Raw genomic sequence first — 19,125 nt, forward strand, 5'->3', positions numbered from 1 at the left:
GCCGCTCAAGAGCACCCTTACCTGCCGATCTATAAATTAAGTTTCCGTAAACTTGCATGGGTCGGATGGTCATCTGAATCAGGGTTAGTTTGGCAGCTGGGGTGAAAGAGGAGCGATTACGATAGAGGTAACCAAGTCTAGATTTAACTTTAGCCTGCAGCGTTGATACCCTCACCACCCTCACCCAGGTAGTGAGGGTAGGAAACAACATCTCCACCCCGCTGATCCTCAACACTGGGGCCTCACAAGGGTGCATTCTCAGCCCTCTCCTGTACTCCTTGTTCACCCATGACTGCGTGGCCATGCACGCCTCCAACTCAATCATCAAGTTTGCAGACAACACTACAGTGATAGGCTTGATTACCAACAATGACGAGACGGCCGACAGGGAGGAGGTGAGGGCCCTTGGAGTGTGGTGTCAGGAAAATAACCTCACATTCAACATCAACAAAACAAAGGAGATGATCGTGGACTTTAGGAAACAGCAGAGGGAGCACCCCCCTATCCACATCAACGGGACAGTAGTGGAGAAGGTGGAAAGTTTTAAGTTCCTCGGCGTACACATCACAGACAAACTGAAATGGTCCACCCACACAGACAGCATGGTGAAGAAGGCGCAACAGCGCCTCTTCAACCTCAGAAGGCTGAAGTAATTTGGCTTGTCACCGAAAACACTCACAAACGTTTATAGATGGACTATCGAGAGCATCCTGTCGGGCTGTCTGGTATGGCAACTGCTCCGCCTACAACCGTAAGGCTCTCCAGAGGGTAGTGAGGTCTGCACAACGCATCACCGGGGGCAAACTACCTGCCCTTCAGGACACCTACACCACCCAATGTCACAGGAAGACCAAAAAGATCATCAAGGACAACAACCACCCGAGCCACTGCCTGTTCACCCCGCTATCATCCAGAAGGCGAGATCAGTACAGGTGCATCAAAGCTGGGACCGAGAGACTGAAAAACAGCTTCTATCTCAAGGCCATCAGACTGTTAAACAGCCATCACTAAAATTGTGTGTCTGCTGCCAACTTACTGACTCAAATCTCTAGCCACTATAATAATAAAAAATTGGATGTAATAAATGTATCACTAGTCACTTTAAACAATGCCACTTTATATAATGTTTACATACCCTACATTACTCATCTCATATGTATATACTGTACTCTATACCATCTACTGCATCTTGCCTATGCCGCATGGCCATCGCTCATCCATATATTTATATGTACATATTCTTATTCATTCCTTCACACTTGTGTGTATAAGGTAGTTGTTGTGAAATTGTTAGATTACTTGTTAGATATTACTGCATGGTCGGAACTAGAAGCAGAAGCAAGCATTTTGCTACACTCACATTAACATCTGCTAACCATGTGTATGTGACCAATACAATTTGATTTGATTTGAGAGAAGGACAGTGTACTGTCTAGCCATACTCCCAAGTACTTGTATGAGGTGACTACCTCAAGCTCTAAACCCTCAGAGGTAGTAATAACACCTGTGGGAGGAGGGGCATTCTTCTTACCAAACCACATGACCTTTGTTTTGGAGGTGTTCAGAACAAGGTTAAGGGTAGAGAAAGCTTGTTGGACACTAAGAAAGCTTTGTTGTAGAGCATTTAACACAAAATCCGGGGAGGGGCCAGTTGAGTATAAGACTGTGTCGTCTGCATATAAATTGATTTGTTGTAGAGCCTTTAACACAAAATCCGGGGAGGGCCAGCTGAGTATAAGACTGTGTCGTCTGCATATAAGTGGATGAGAGAGCTTCCTACTGCCTGAGCTATGTTGTTGATGTAAATTGAAAAGAGTGTGGGGCCTGGGATCGAGCCTTGGGGTACACCCTTCGTGACAGACAGTGGCTGAGACAGCAGATGTTCTGTCTTTATACACTGCACTCTTTGAGAGCGGTAGTTAGCAAACCAGGCCAAAGACCCCTCAGAGACACCAATACTCCTTAGCCGGCCCACAAGAATGGAATGGTCTACCGTATCAAAAGCTTTGGCCAAGTCAATAAAAATAGCAGCACAAAATTGCTGAGAATCAAGGACAATGGTGACATCATTAAGGACCTTTAAGGTTGCAGTGACACATTCATAACCTGAGCGGAAACCAGATTGCATACCAGAGAGAATACTATAGACATCAAGAAAGCCAGACAGTTGATTATTGACAAGTTTTTCCAACACTTTGATTAACAGGGCAAAATAGAAATAGGCCTATAACAGTTAGTTATAACAGTTAGCACTCATTAAGATCAGGTATGGCCAATTAGTGGGCGTGGCCCACACACTTGAACACACTTAACAAGATAGAGGATAGAGAGTTTTGTTGATGCTAAGAATGGAATGTATTTTAAATAACATACTTAGAACGTTCTCAAAAGTTTTCTTGATTTTTTTTGGGGGGGAGTTTTCTTAATGTTCTCAGAACAATTTGAGAACATGACTTTAAATAGAACCATGAGGAAACCTGTAGGAAACGTTATGCTAAGTACTGAAATTCCCAAAGAAGAACACTGTTTCTTAACATTCTCTGAACTATTTGATAATATTCTCAATGTCAAACCAGTTGGAGAACGTTCCTCGAACATTATCAAAATTAAAATGAAATGTAACCATGTTTGAACTTTTAGGAAACGGTCTGTTAAAGTAGTGAATTAAAAGTAATGAAATACCAAGAAAATACAGTTTTTTGTCAAGTTCCTTAAATGTGCTGAGAACGTTCCAAAGCAAATCAACTACCCTGCACCATTCCCAGAAAGTTGTGAAAGGTTTTACTGTATGCAAAATAACCATAGGACAAGCACACTCTCACCAAACTCTTAAATATATGTTTCTCAGAATGTTATGTGCTAGCTGGGTCAGTTCTGGTGGCTGGGAAATGCTCTGAAATTTGGTTCCATGTGTGCCATGGCGCTGTGAGGTCGCCTAGGCAGAGAGCTCTGGAAATATTGTACAGATTTTCTGTATTTTTAAGTCGTTTTGTCAGGCGGCTCAAGGAAGCAGGAGGGGTGAAGTAAACGCAGGAGACACAAATCCGTGAACACACGTTTAATTGGTATCCACTCTGTACAAAAACTAGGTAGGGCAGGGCGCATAAAACAAATGACCCCCCCTCCCTAAACAACTAATACAAAACAGGTGCGTGCCTAACCTAGACCTAACCAACAGAAAGGGAAACAGAGGATCGGTGGCAGCTAGTAGGCCGGCGACGACGACCGCCGAGCGCGGAGGGGGGGGCGCCACCTATGCATTCACATCACCGTCTGTTTGTTCCACCTGTCCCGGTTCCTGGAAGGATGTGAGGGAATGGCAGCCTCGCCTCGTAGGCGACACTTCCAGACTACTATCGAAGGTGTGGTGGTGCTTTCTGGCGCTTTTACAGTCCCAGGTGCAACTCCCAGGTGGATGATCCAGCCTACTTACGGAGGAGGAGGAGATGATGTGCCTGATGAAGAGCTCCGGGCCTGTCTAACAGTAGGCCTATCTGACTGACATTTCTCCCTGCCTGTCTATTACCGATGCGCCCGCCGCTCAACCTACTGCTACTGACTGCCTTTCTGAACTGCCTAAAGGCATCTGAAGCTGTGAAAGACCATCAACCATGAAGTGACAAATCCCTACATTTGTTTTGGTTTTCAACGTGACTTTGAGATTCTTGTTTGTAATGAAAAGCCCTATATCAAATAAATGTATTATTATTATTATTTAATGATGTTGCACTAAACAGCTCAAAGCACTCCCAGCCAGAGTATCCCACACATCAAAGCCTGGGGCTATTGGGGAGGATGATCTACATCACACGAGGTTGGTGGCACCTGAATTGGGGAGGACGGGCTCGTGGTAATGGCTGGAGCGGAATTAGTGGAATGGTATCAAATACATAAAACAATGGTTTCCATGAGCCGTCCTCCCCTCAGCAGCCTCCTGTAACCTACATCTTCACGCTGATTACTCCATTCAAAGCTTCATTTTCCAGCTTACATAAACAATGTGTGTTCTGCTCTCTACTCTCCACCACCGAATATAGTGAAAACCACCATAGTTAGTATTGACATTATAATTAAATCACAATGGATTAGCTAATTTCCATGAAACAGCTGCCTGTGTTACAGTAGCTGCCTAGTTAGTGCAGTGTCTTTAGCTAGCTAGCTAGCTTTGTTGTGCAGCTTGCGAATAGGCTAACGTTAGCTAACTAAACATTTGTCTATTGGCTGGCACTGGCAGTATGGGATTAGAGAGAGTGAATTAAATTGTTTATTCGTCATCTTGCTAGGTAGTTATCTAGCTGTGGCCTGCTGGCTAGTGTCAACAAGGGCTATCTACAAAATAGCAGCAATAGCACATATAGCTTGGAATCTAGACCAAAAGCAATACGCACAGATATGCATTTCCAAACAACGCTACTTCCACCTTCTGGTTTGGAGTATTTTAACAAGGCTGAGTGGCTGACGACTTCCAAAGTCTTTTCTCTGTGAACACAAAAGAGATTGACTGCTGACACTCTGTTCAGAGGTGCTAAGTACTGTTGGTAGGCAAACGTTTAACAATCCTACCATTTGTGTCTGAGCTTTAAACAGAACTAAGTGACCCCCTTGTGGTACGGTCAGGACAGAAGCCAACATTCTTGTTGCTCTTAATTCTCATTCCTATCCTCCAGCCCTCCTGCTAGTTTTGTGTTTGTTTTCTCGGGGGGGATTCAGAGCGGGAGTTGCTGAACAGAACTACAGTCATCAGCAAAACAGGAGATCAACCACTTGACTCTAGCGCCTCCACACCCCCCCCCAACCCTTCCCACCCCACCCTGCTCCCCCTCTTGCGTTTACCTTACTCCCACTAGTTGGCAGGCAGGCTCCTACTAACAGGCCTGGCAGGGAACGCCCACCCCATTCCACAGGGAATTGTGACACCTAGTACACCTAAAATTGGGTTACCCAGGGACACGCAATCTGCTCGTTTCAAGCGTACATATTTAGGATAACTACTCAAACAATGGTACAATTTGAATCTAGCCTTTGGTCCATACTCAGTGAACAGATTAGTATGATTTAGTGCTCTGTGTAGAAAATTATTGGAAGTAACAATTAGACACACTGAGGATCAAAGCAGTGGATGGCCTTGTTGTCCATTCATTAGGCACCTTGCAGTTTACCGTATATCACCTAACAATGTAAAAGGTACTTGATGGCTCCTAACAGATATAGGAAGTGTCCTGATGATAGTACTCCATAGGCCACTAGTGGTTAGAGCGTTGGACTAGTAACCGAAAGGTTTCAAGATCAAATCCCCGAGCTGACAAGGTTCAAAATCTGTCGTTCTGCCTCTGAACTGTTCCTAGGCCATCATTGAAAATAAGAATTTGTTCTTAACTGACTTGCCTAGTTAAATAAAGGTAAAATAATTCAAATAAAACTGTACGGAGAAACAGAAAGGACTGTAACTAAAGGAGACAGAAGTGTTGTCTCTAATGGCCATCGGTCTGAACATCTAATCCTTGTGCGCCTCTACTTCACCTACACAAAGTATCTGTTTTGGCACCCAAAGTATTTGTACAATGGCCTTTAGGTGTATTTCCTAAATGGAGCATTGTCTGATGAGTTTGTGTGCAAATATACTTGCATATCTGCACCTCCTCCTGTGTTGGGTTCTTTATGTAGCCTAGACTATGTGTCACAACAGTGGGGGGCTGCTACTGCCATTATTTATTTAATCTGTCAGTGAGGAGTACCATGGCTGAGGAGGACAGAGCCACTTCAACTGTTAGCCTGACTCTGCTCTGGCTGATGACTCATGTGTGACTCACCTTTTTCTCCCCAATAACCTGGGAATCCTGCCTTAGATGGCTGGGGCTGGAGACTGTGCTGTGTTTTATAATCCTTCACTATTGGCCGCTTCCTCATGCTGCAAAGTGGTCTGAAATATTTAGATGTTTAATCAGAGCTGCTGATGATGCTGTATGGAGAGGCTGAGGCTCTCTGTAAGGTATTATTTGAGTGCCACTTCTGAGCATGTGTCTGACAGCAGTATAAAAAGACCTGACAGTGGCATGTCGCTGAAAAGGTTTGGTGTTGTTTTGGAATTAATGGCCTTGTGAATTGTAGTGCAACATAAGAGAAAAGACTTTAGCGTCTGCCTCAGATCATTGCAGCCGTGAAGGGAGATCTGTGTGGATGATGAAAGTGGTTTGCCGATTAGCATAGAATAGTCTCAGAATATTCTCAACCCTGTTTATGAGACAGTCACATAACAGGTAACACCCTATGGCAGGGTTACCCAACTGGTGGCCCGCCTGTGGGACGAATTTAACCAGCAGGGCTTTTTATTTGGCCCCAATTATAATTTTTTTGTTGGGGGGGGACATAAAATACTGTAAAAACAACAGCAAATCAGCTCCAAGTCATTTACATTGTGGAAGTCTGTTCCAAAGTATTCCCACACATAATAGAGAGATATATGTGATCGTATACAAATGTAAGCAAGGTTTGAAATGATGTTTTAGTCAAATATTATATTTGTTTGGGCTTCTTGCGGTCAATTTGCAGTCTATAACATATTTGTAACTATGTTCCATCCCCCTGACCATCCGCTCAAGAAACAAAAATTCAGCCCGCGGCTGAATCTAGTTGATGATCCCTGGCCTATAGTATGAAACTGAAGTTGTAATATGAAGCTGTGAATATTTCAACCAAATCCAATAGCTGTATATCAACATCAATAATGGTATGATATTTGGCATGTTATTTTCTTTCCCCCAGAAAAGCAGTTTTCTCTCTGAAGCCCTGTTTTCTGCTGAGTCACCGGAGACCTTGGATCCCCTCTTCAAATTCCATGAGACTATCGCTAAGGTAAGAGACCATCTCTCAACTGTCTTGAGGCACCGTTATCCTTACAAGGGCTTGGCAAATTAAAACAATTCATTCATTCATGGATTGGAGTGGTGTAAGGAGCGGAGCTTAATTGAGACTGGCAGGTAGTGTGGATGTGGAATATGGTTTTAGAAGCCTTTTCATGTGGTGCCAGACTATTCTGTCTTTTTTATCTCTCTAAGCCAAACCTTGAGGCAGTGGCTAGTTAGGAACAAACATTGATATACAGTGTGCATCCTGCTTACCGTTCAGTCCTTCATTTTAATGCAAAGAAGATATTAGGCTTAAGCCTGAATTGCTCTCCCGTCATGCTCATGGACTCTCATTCATCATCCCAAATGTGCCCACATTTCTGTCTCCAAAGTGTCAAACTGGTGTGCCGTTAGTATACTTCAATATTACTGTAATATGTGGATTTTTTTTTTTTCTGTTTCCCTCCCATCCTTTTCTTCGGAACAAATTTCATATTTGTTAGAACAAGATAAAAAAAAATGGCCATTTCCAGCTACTATAGTCATTTACAACATTAAGAGTGTCCACACTGTATTTCTGATCAATTTGATGTTATTTTAACGGACAAGGAATGTGCTTTTTTTTAAAAACAAGGACACTTCTATGTAATCCTAACATTTTGTACGGTAGTGTATACACACACACACACACACACACACACACACACACACACACACACACACACACACACACACACACACACACACACACACACACACAGACACACACAAAACAGCTTACCATCTTTAGCCTATGGGCAGACTGACAGTCATCCTGTGGACAGACTGAAGGTCAGACCTCTGTGCGACCCGACCCCCCTTGTTGTCACCTCAGGCCAATCTTCACATGAAGAACTGTGTATCAGTGTCTGTCTCTAAGGGTTACTGTGTGTGTGTGTGTGTGTGTGTGTGTGTGTGTGTGTGTGTGTGTGTGTGTGTGTGTGTGTGTGTGTGTGTGTGTAAGTGTGTGTGTATGTGTGTGTGTGTGTGTGTGTGTGTGAAGGATGAGTGACCCAATGTAGTGGCGTGTTGCTTTATTTAAAGCCAGCACACAGTCGTTCACGTCTTGGCCAGACACTGATTGCTCAGCTAAAGGCTGGCTCCTGACAGCTTATTTTTCTCCCTACCTGTTCTTTGTCTTCCGGAGGACAGGCTGCTGGTTGGGAAGCAGAAAAAAGCCCAAGCTTTTATAAACATTTTTGTCTCCAGCGAGGAAGGCCACAAATATGACGGCAGAAAGAAATATGGCTGTCGTTAGAGCTCCTCATCACAGCCTTGGAGATAATGTAATGTGCCACACGTTGTTTGTGTGAAGTGTTAAGAGCTAAGGAAAAGAAAAAGCAATGACATAAAACATTCAGCAATAGTAGTACAATGGCAAGTGATAAAGGGGGTAGTGAAAATGAAAAGAGGCAGTCCAAGATGTTATTCTCAAATTTAAATATTCACATGGTGAATGTTGAGCATTATTTTAACTCTAATGTAAATTGGTTGTTGGGACTATTTGAGTGCAAGAGCCGTCGGCTGTGATTTATAATTCCGAGGACGTGTTTGGAGATATATCATATGTCAAAATATATTTGTCATCTGTATGGCGGAAGGTTGAGAAGCTTTACTGAATAATAAAGAGAAAAGATCTCTCGCTGGTGATTGTGACACCACACACACAGTACAGCCACAGTGGTGTCAGAAAAACTTTGGAGAGGCAAGATTGTCTTATCAGGGGACTTCTCCTGATTTTGGGGGATTACACAGTGTGATACACAGCTGCCGGATCCACACAGCCACAGAAAAGAAAGCAAAACATCTCTGTGAAAACTGTCAGGCCTCATCCTTAACCACAAAGAAAATAGTTCTATGAGAGGAATCCCATAAGAGGAATGGGATCTTTCCCCACCAAATGTGTCACAATAATCATTATTGTGATGTGGCCACTGTTTCCCCATCTGTGAAATATATGTCATAATGTTTGTTTAGGAACATGTTTAGTCATGGGGACATACAGTGTCATGAAGAAGTAAACTACCAGGCCACCATCACACTACCACCACAACCACCATGCTTGATCGTTGGTATGAGGTTTTTACTGTGGAATGCAGTGTTTGGTTTTAGCCAGACATAACGGGAGCCACCTTGTCCAAAAAGATGACTCAAGTTAGCAAAAAAGCCCCTGGAAGCACCTGGATGATCAGCAAGACCCTTGGAAGAATGTGCTATGGACAGATGAGTCAAAGTATAACTTGTTGGACTACATGGGTCCCATTATGCCTGGCGAAAACTAAACACTTTAAGAACCTTATAAGAACAGTCAAGCATGGTGGTGGCAGTGTGATGGTTTGTGGATGCTTTGCTGCCTCAGGACCTAGACGACTTGCCTTAATAGAAGGAACCATGAATTCTGCTCTGTATCAGAGAATTCTACAGGAGAATGTCAGGCCATCCGGGTCATGGGTCATGCAGCAAGACAATGATCCAAAACACACAATTAAGTCTACATAAAAATGGCTAAAAAGCAACAAATCTAATCCCAATGAATATGTTGTGACAGGATTTGCTTGAAAACCCACAAATATTGCTAAGTTAAAGCAATTCTGTAAGCAAGAGTGGGCGAAAATTCCTATACACACGTGAGAGACTGATCAACAACTACAGGAAGCATTTGGTTGCAGTCATTGCAGGTAAAGGTGACACAAGCAGTTACGGAACGCAAGGGGGCAAATGACTTTTTCCCCACATGGGAATTGGGTGTTGTATAACTTTAATTAAATAAATAAAATAAGTATACTTTTTTGTATTTGTAAACTCAGGTTCCCTTTTTCTAATATTAGGTATTGGTTGAAGATTTGATAACATTTAGTATAAAAAAAACATGCAAAAACATAAAATCAGAAATACTTTGTAGTTGCTACATAGCTCATTTTAATAATTGTAAATACAGAGCTCATTCAAATAATTTTGCCATCTTCGTTTTCAATGACAAAGATTTTTTCAATAATTCAAGATGTCTGATGATTGCAGAGACAACAGTACAAAAACAACTGTTTATAATATGACATTCAACCAATTAACTACATAAAGTACACTGGTTTTGACTACTGGGCAACAATGCTGAAACCCATTAAATCCATGGTCTCGGAAATTATACAGACCCCTTCCTTTTTTCCACATTTTGTTTTATGTTACAGCCTTATCCTAAAATGGATCCACACACACACACACACACACACACACACACACACTACCCCATAATGACGAAGGAAAAACTGGTTTTTAGACATTTTTGCAAATTTATAAAGAAACAAACAACTGAAATACCTTATTTACATAAGTTTTCTGACTCTTTGCTATGAGACTCGTAATTGAGCTCAGGTGCATCCTGTTTCCATTAATCATCCTTGAGATGTTCCTACAACTTGATTAGTCAACCTGTGGTAAATTCAATTTATTGGACATGATTAGGAAAGGCACTCACCTGTCTATTTAAGGTCCCACAGTTGACAGTGCAAAAACCAAGCCATGAGGTCGAAGGAATTGTCCGTTAAGCTCCGAGACAAAATTGTGTCGAGGCACAGATCTGGGGAAGGGTACCAAAACATTTCTGCAGCATTGAAGGTCCAAGAACACAGTGGCCTCCATCATTCTTAAATGGAAGAAGTTTGGAACGACCAAGACTCTTCCTAGAGCTGGCCACCTGGCCAAACTGAGCAATCGGGGGAGAAGGGCCTTGGTCAGGGAGGTGACCAAGAACCCAATGGTCACTCTGACAGAGCTCCAGAGTTCCCCTGTGGAGATGGGAGAACCTTCCGGAGGGACAACCATCTCCGCAGCACTCCACCAATCAGGTCTTTATGGTAGAGCGGCCAGACGGAAGCCATTCCTCAGTAAAAGGCACATGACAGCCCTCTTGGAGATTTCCAAAAGGCACCTAAAGGACTCTGACCATGTCAAACAAGATTCTCTGGTCTGATGAAACCAAGATTGAGCTCTTTGGCCTGAATGCCAAGCGTCACGTCTGGAGGAACCCTGGCAACATCCCTATGGTGAAGCATGGTGGTGGCGGCATCATGCTGTGGGGATGTTTTTCAGCGGGAGGAACTGTGAGACTAGTCAAGATCGAGGGAAAGATGAACGGAGCAAAGTACAGGGAGATCCTTGATGAAAACCTGCTCCAGAGCGCTCAGGACCTCAGACTGGGGCGAAAGTTCACCTTCCAACAGGGCAACGACCCTAAGCACATAACGCAGGAGTGGCTTCAGGACAAGTCTCTGAATGTCCTTGAGTGGCCCAGCCAGAGCCCAGACTTTAACCCGATTGAGCATCTCTGGAGAGACCTGAAAATAGCTGTGCAGCAAAGTTCCCCATCCAACCTGAGAGAGCTTGAGAGGATCTGCAGAGAAGAATAGGAGAAACACCACAAATACAGGTGTGCCAAGCTTGTAGCGTCATACCCAAGACGAATCAAGGCTGTAATCGCTGCCAAAGGTGCTTTACAAAGTACTGCGTAAAGGGTCTGAATATTTATGTAAATGTGATAGTTTTTTACCCTTAATACATTTGCAAAAATGTCTAAAAACCTATTTTTGCAACCAAAAAACTCCCTAGTCCTTGCCGATGAGCATATCCATGACATGATGCAGCCACCACCATGCTTGAAAATATGAGGAGTGGTACTCAGTGATGTGTTGAATTTGCCCCAAAAAACATGCTTTGTATTCAGGACAAAAAGTTAATTTCTTTGCCACAGTTTTTTGCAAGATTACTTTAGTGTCTTATTGCAAACAGGATGCATGTTGCAATATTTCTCTGTACAGACTTCTTTCTTTTCACCCTATAATTTAGGTTAGTATTGTGGAGTAACTACAATGGTGTTGATCCATCCTCAGTTCTCCTATCACAGCCATTAAACTTACTGTTTTCAAATCACACTGGCCTCATGGTGAAATCCCTGAGCGGTTTTCTTCCTCTCCGACAACTGAGTTAGAGGGGTCCTTCCTATCTTTGTAGTGACTGGGTGTATTGATACACCATCCAAAGTGTAATTAGTAACTTAAGTGATATTCAGTGTCTTTTTTTTTTACCCTTCTACCGGTAGGTACCCTTCTTTGCAAGGCATTGGAAAACCTTCCTGGTCTTTTTAGCTGAATCTATGTGTTATGAATACTCAGGGAGAAAAAGGTGAAGATTCACGCGCAGAGTGCTGCAGGTGTTAATTTCGCCTTCTGCGTCGAGCCTGATGTCCAGTGGTTCTGTTCGGGGGTCGACGCCGAGGTCGGGGAGCAGGACAATCCGGACGGTTACGGTGAAATGCCTGAATCATCTATGGGTCGAGGATTTCCTGGTCGGGGACCCAGGACCAGTCTTCAGGCCCATAACCTTCCCAGTCCACTAGATAGGCATTTGGAATCAAGGATGGCCTGAATGGGGTAGGCAGGTTCCCCTCCGACGTCCAACGGTGGGGGTGCACTGTGGGTTGAGACTGGAGAATGAAGAGGACTGTAGATGACTGGTTTTAACAGAGACACATGGAAGGATGAGGAGATTTTATACTGACGGGGTAACTGAAGGTGGTACATAACATGGTTGATGCGATGGGTTATCTTGAAGGGACCAATGAACCGAGGACATAACTTTTTCAGGGAGGTGGAACCGGATGTCTCTGGTAGAGAGCCACACACGCTGTCTGGGGTGAAAGAGTGGCATAGGTCGGCGGCGTCTGTTGGCAAAGCGTTTAGGTATTAGAGGCTTCCTGCAGATGCCAGTGAGCGGTCTCCCATACCCGCTCACTACGCCAAAACCAGACGTCGACAGCTGGGACAGTACCAGGCTCTGCCTGGGGGGGGGGTTGGTACCCAAGTACACACTGAAACAGAGTAAGGCGGATGGATGAATGAATGAGTGAGATCTGAGCATATTCAGCCCAGGCCATATACCGACTCCAGTCGTGTGGAGAGGCAGAACATTGTTGGCGGAGGTACTTCCCTATTTCTTGGTTCAGGCGCTCTGTCTACCTGTTGGTCTAGGGATGGTAGCCGGAGGAGAGGCTGAGGGCGGTCACAGAAGGGTCGCCATACCGCAGTCAAAGACGATGTCCTCCAGAATCCCATACAGATGGAACACCTGCTGGAGCATACACTCAGCCAACTCCATGGCGTTAGGTAAATGAGGAAGAGGAACCAGGCGACACATTTTTGAAAAACGGTCTAATATGACAAGGATGGTGGTGTTACCAGAGGATTCAGGAAGGTCTGTGATGAAGTCAACAGCTATGTGGGACCAGGATCTGTGAGGGATTGGCAAAGGTTGATGCTTATCGGAAAGGAGATGACAAGGGCTTTTGGTTTGGGCGCAGACTGGACAGGCGAGTACATAATCCCTTACGTCGGATGCCAGTAAGGACCACCAGAAGTGATGGGCTAGAAGTTCGGTGGTTCGTGTAATACCCGGATGTCCTGACCCCAAGGACGTGTGACACCATTGAATCAGTTGGGGTCTAACAGCTGCTAGTACGTGACTTCTCCCAGCTGGTGTCTCAGGAGGAGCCGGGTCTGAAGTTAGGTCTTCTTGCATGGCAGAGTGAACCTCCCACTGTACCGGTACCATAATGCAAGAGGAAGGAAGAATGGGTGTAGGGTCAGAGTTACTGGTCAGAAGGTCAAACTGGCAGGAGAGAGCATCAGCTTTTACCTTTTTCTTTCCAGGGATGTAAGTAACATGAAAATGGAAGCGTGTGAAGAAGAGAGCCCAGCAGGCTTGTCTGGAGTTTAACCTCTTGGCCCCTCTGATATATTCCAGATTACAATGATATGTTAGGATGAGAAAGGGATGTTGTGTGCCCTCCAACCAGTGGTGCCACTCCTCGAGGGCCAGCTTGATGGCGAGGAGTTCTGTTCCCCACATCGTAATTCCTCTCAGAGGAGGATAACTTCCTGGAGAAGAAGGCACAGGGATGTGATTTTGGAGGTGTTGGCTCCTTCTTCAGAGGCATCCACCTCCAGAGTGAAAGGAAGAGTCTGATCAGGTTGGCGAAGGACAGGAGCTGAGGTGAAGAGGTGTTTGAAGTTGTTGAAAGCAGTCAGGGCGGTATCAGTCCATTGAAGGGTCCGCGTCTTTTGGCTGATAAGGGCAGTGAGGGGAGCGGCAATAGAACTGAAGTTCCGAATGAACCAGCGATAGTAGTTGGAGAACCCAATGAAATGTTGGAGTTTCTTAACGGTATTGGGTTTGGGCCAGTTACTGATGACGGTGACTTTGTTCTCATCCATGCTGACCCCTGCAGGTGTCAGTACAAAACCGAGGAAGTTTTCCGAGGTTACATGGAAGGTGCTTTTTTCAATCTTCACATAAAGATTATGGTCAAGGAGCCGTTGAAGAACCTTTGGCACATGCTGTATGTGTTCCTTTAGGGAGTGGGAGTAAATCAGGATGTCATCAATGTAGACGATGAGAAAGCGTTTATCGTATCCTGGAAAACCTCGTTCATAAAGGATTGGAAGACGGCGGGGGCGTTAGTAAGGCCGTAGGGCATGACCAGGTATTCGTAGTACCCTCGTCCGGTGATAAAGGCCGTTTTCCATTCATCGTCTTCACGTATACGAACAAGGTTATGTGCACTTCGCAGGTCGAGTTTTGTATAGATGTTGGCACGGCCCACTTATTCAGGGGTTGCTGGGATCAGAGGAAGAGGGAAACGCTTCTTGACCGTGACGTCATTCAGGGAACGGTAATCAATACATGGACGGAGACCGTCCTTTTTTCCAACAAAGAAGAAGCTAGACGCAGCCGGGGAAGAAGGACGAATGAAACCATTTGCGAGTGTTTTATCAATGTAGTTCTCCATTGCCTCATTTTCCGAGTTAGCAAGTGGGTGAACACAGCCCATTGGTGGGGACACTCTAGAAAGTAAGTCAATAGCACTGTCCCTGTGCGATGTGGTGGCAGAGTGGAGGCCTTGATTTTGCTGAAGACATTGCTGTATTGGGCGTATTCAGATGGTATGGTGGGTGGCACTGCAGAGGCAGAGTCCTCAATGGTGGTGGCTCTGCAGGGTAGGCTGAGACAACTGGTGAAGCAGGTAGAAGACCAGGACAGTAGTTCACCTTGTCGCCACGAGATGGCAGGGTCGTGATGACAAAGCCAGGGGTGTCCGAAGACGAGTGGCTGTTTGGGGGGGATGAGAGTTCCATGAGTTGAATGGTTTAGGTTTGGAAGACTCCAATCTGGAGAGGGACGCTCTGTGTCAGGTGTGTAATGAAGCCTGTGCTCAATGGCTGCCCATCCAGGGTGTTAATCCTTAAGGGAGGGGTGACAGGTGTTAGATCAATGTCAAGCTCTTGTACTAGCTGGTGATCGATAAAATTACCCGCTGCTCCCAAATCCATCAAGCCCTCTACGTACTTAATGACCCCCTTCACGGTTATCAATACTGGAATGGAGAATTGCTTCTGGGAGATATTTAGAAATAAGGACACGCTTACCTGCATGGCAGTGGAGGGACCCTTCTCATCTCTCCTTGGGGGACGAATAGGGCAATGGCTGAGTAGATGATTTTTTACCTCCACAGTATAGGCAGAGCCCTTCATGGATCCGCCCTTGACGTTCGATACATGGGAGAGGAGCATGGCCCAACTGCATGGGCTCTGGAAGACTCGGATGGGATGACGGAATCATGGAAAGAGAACGTTTCGGGTTCCTGGGTGGCTGAGTTCTTCGACGGTCGGCGATGAGGTGGTCGATGGAGTATATTGGAGTACATACGAATATATTGATTTAAATCCTGAAGGTCACCTCTACAGTCCAGCTCTGCCTGAAGTTCCATGTTGAGCCCTCATCGGTAAGTAAAGCAGCCTCACTCCATCCGCTCCCTGCAGCCATGGTGCAGAACTCGAGGGCATACTCAGCAGCTGAATTGTGTCCTTGTTGAAGTTCTATGAGGAGGTCTCCTATAGGACGACCGGAAGGAGAGTGATCGAATACCTCTTTGAAGAGGGTGTGGAAATGGGTCTCGGATCCGAGTTTTGTGCTGTTGGCAGTCCATATGGCGGTGGCCCAATCCAGGGCTTTGCCTCTGAGTAGAGACAACAAAATCCATCCTGCTCTTGTTGGTGGCGAAGTTAGTGCAGTTGTGCTCAATGTATTTGCTGCATTGCATCAGAAATTCCTGACATTTCCCAGGTGAACCGTCATATTTTCCAGGCATGGATATGAACGAAGGAGGGCTATGGGTTACAATACCTGGTATTGGAGGAGTAGGGATAGGCTGGCGGAGAAGATGGCACATTTCCTCCATACGCTCCTCTTGCTGGGTTAGGCACCACTGAATCTATTACGTTTTTAGGTGAAGTATTCGGTAATGAATACTCAGGGAGAAAAAGGTGTAGATTCACACGCAGAGCATGGCAGGTGTTAATTTCGCCTTCGCAGAAGGCAGGAATCATGGTCACAGGCAGGCAAAGGTCATACACAGGTAGGCAAACAGGCAGGTGAATCAAAACTAGCTAGGAAAAGGCTCAGTAGAGTCAAAACGAACAATACCTCACAAATGCACAAACAGAATGAACTGAACTAAATAAGGAGCTGATGAGACCAGGTGAGTAACTAACACAGGTGAAATCAACGAACAAAATTAAAGACGTTCAAGAACACAAAGAAACAGGGCTACGTTCAAGAACACGATGAAACGGAACACAAGGTTGACTAAGAAAATAAATACAGAACCTTACACTGTGCTTGAAATTCACTACTTGACTGAGGGAACTTACAGATAATTGTTTGATCAGTAATCATTAAAAAATAATGTTAACCCCTATTATTGCACAGTGATTCCATGCAGCTTATTGTGTGACTTACTACACACATTTTTACTCCTGAACGTATTTAGGCTTGCGATAACAAGGGGTTGAATACTTATTAACTCAAGACATTTCAGCTTAATTTTTTTAATTAATTAGTAAGCATTTCTAAAAACATAATTCCACTTTGACATTGTGACGTTTTGTGTCTATGTCAGTGGCATAAACTCTCGATTTTATTCATTTTAAATTCAGCCTGTAACACAGCTAATTGTTTGAAAAGTCAAGGGGTGTGAATACTTTCTGAAGGCATTATACAGTATACACTGTATGCATGGTGCTCAAAGAAGGCGAGAATAATACATGTGAAGGCAAATTAGTTGTGATGATTCTTATGTGCATATTACATTATCCCCATTTCCCTCATGAGCTCACTGTGGCTGGGACTTGTTCCCTGTTGCAAAGATGCAAGCTAGGTCTACCTCATTCTCTTTGTCTCCGAGGAGCTTTCTCATATTGTTCGCCAGGTAGCCAGGGGATTCTGTGCATAGCTTACCACTCCCTGTCCTCATTTGTCATGTGTGGTTTTGGCTGCAGCTGGTAAGGGGTGGCAGTAGGACTCTGTGCAGCTAATATTTAAAGTATGAGGTGTGTTTGAGTCTGCTCCTCTCGAGTTGGCATGGCAGGTTGGCATCGATCATGCGAGCCCCAAATGCATATACACTCCATCACCCCCGCCATTGTGTCCCCACTGGAGGCTGCACAGCACAACACAGCACAGCCACCTCAGGGCTGGAGAGACCAGAGGAACATCTCTGGGCTACTGGGGCTCTCTCCATGTCCGTTGGCTCAGCTTGGGAATTTCAGAGGAACTTTATGGGCTAAGTAAAAATACAGAGATTGGGCTAAAATGCTTCAGTATTTCCATTTCTCCATTATAAGAACCAGGATGTTAGACACAGAACTATAAACTATGCTATTTTTATCAGCATATGTAGAGAATAATTTTTATTTGTGGCAAAACAAATTCTTTGGTTCTAGTTCTAAGTGAGAAAGAAACACATCGCATGAGTAAACATGTGAATGCAGAGCAATAGAGATGAACTAACTGCCATGGATCCTCTCTCTCAGAGAGAGCCAGATTGATGGAGACAGGGAAAGGCTCAGGGAGTTGAGGATTAGTGGAGCGTGCAGATTCCCCCAAGGACCCTCAGGTGCTCCAGCCCCTCACTACCGGACAGACGCTGCACTTATCTCATGTCACATTCCGCTCTGTTCTGTGTGAGCAACTGATATGTACCTGAGACCTCTAGACCATGGAGAAGAAAGCACAGTGTCCTCTCCTGCTGTAATAGCATGCCATCCATCCTCTGTGGAAGCAGAGATAGAGAAATGGAAATAGAATAGTTATCTCATACATGACTACAATTATCTTGTACACATCTGTGGAGGAAATAACTGCACCGATATTTGAAATTGAACAGGACTGACTTGATGATTAACCCTGGCCGTGGGTAAAGAACCCAACTGGGTTGGGACTAGGTTTACTGAGGAAGGACAGCAAAGAGAATCAGTGGAAACAAAGCAGTGGCGGACACAGAGAGAGAGAGTGCGATGGAGTCATTCTGATGGTGACTTGTTTAAATGAAGCTGCCATAGACTCTCTCCCAGGCAGCCTGGCCCTCTGAGGTGAATGGAACAACCCAGCAAGGGAGAGCAGAGTGGGATGTACAGTCAGTGTGTCACTCAGGAGACTGGCTGTCAGGGGCTGCATGGAGATGTTGGGTGAGGGGAGGAGGAAGTGGGGGAGGCGGACTCCTAGGCACATTCTCTTCTGAGCCAGCCAGGAAGAAAATAAACTAGCCAGATAAAAGTGAAGGCTCTGCATTGTGCATATACAGACTGTAACTTTGACCGGAGGGGGAACAGGGAGAAGTGGTGGGTAGCCTTAAGTCAGCACTAACAGGTGAAGGTTGATGACTGATTCTGCTTGATGGACTCAACATCTCCATCATCAATCTCCTAACCCCAAGTCTGACAACCCTTCCTGCAGTCTGTCCCATCATACATTTAAGTGAGGTTTGGTCATACATTTTAAAGTGTCATTATAAAATGAATCGGATGATTCTGACAAGGGGTGGGTTCGTTTCTAACCTAGTGGAGCAGTGGTATAATATGAGAGAGAGGAAATTAATAGAGATTGTGTGGGCATTGAATAGAGAACTGGAAATTGCCATAGTTTTCATCACTAAATACAGTTGCTATACTGGTTTGGTCCTTTCATGTACTTCTTACCTTGAGGGTACAGCAGGAAACTGAGAGAGTCAATAGAGAATGTGTCTGTCATCTAGTTGGGGGTGAGGCAGCTTGCAGGTCTGCCAAGGTGGTATAATGACAGGAGGCAGAGTACCATCTTGATTTCTCACCCTCTGGCTACCAAAGACACGGCGGCA

General features: G+C 44.8%; 1 protein-coding gene across 1 annotated transcript in view; it reads left to right on the forward strand.

Moving 5' to 3' along the window:
* Window positions 1-19,125, forward strand: part of naaladl2 (N-acetylated alpha-linked acidic dipeptidase like 2) — a 290,768-nt gene that overhangs the window by 248,792 nt on the left and 22,851 nt on the right. Inside the window, exon 11 of the mRNA XM_014216734.2 lies at window positions 6,763-6,852. Within this exon, the coding sequence (XP_014072209.1) occupies window positions 6,763-6,852 (90 nt within the window). The remainder of the gene's footprint in view (window positions 1-6,762; window positions 6,853-19,125) is intronic.

Source organism: Salmo salar, chromosome ssa10 (genome assembly GCF_905237065.1).
Source record: "Salmo salar chromosome ssa10, Ssal_v3.1, whole genome shotgun sequence".
NCBI classification, from domain to species: Eukaryota; Metazoa; Chordata; class Actinopteri; order Salmoniformes; family Salmonidae; genus Salmo; species Salmo salar.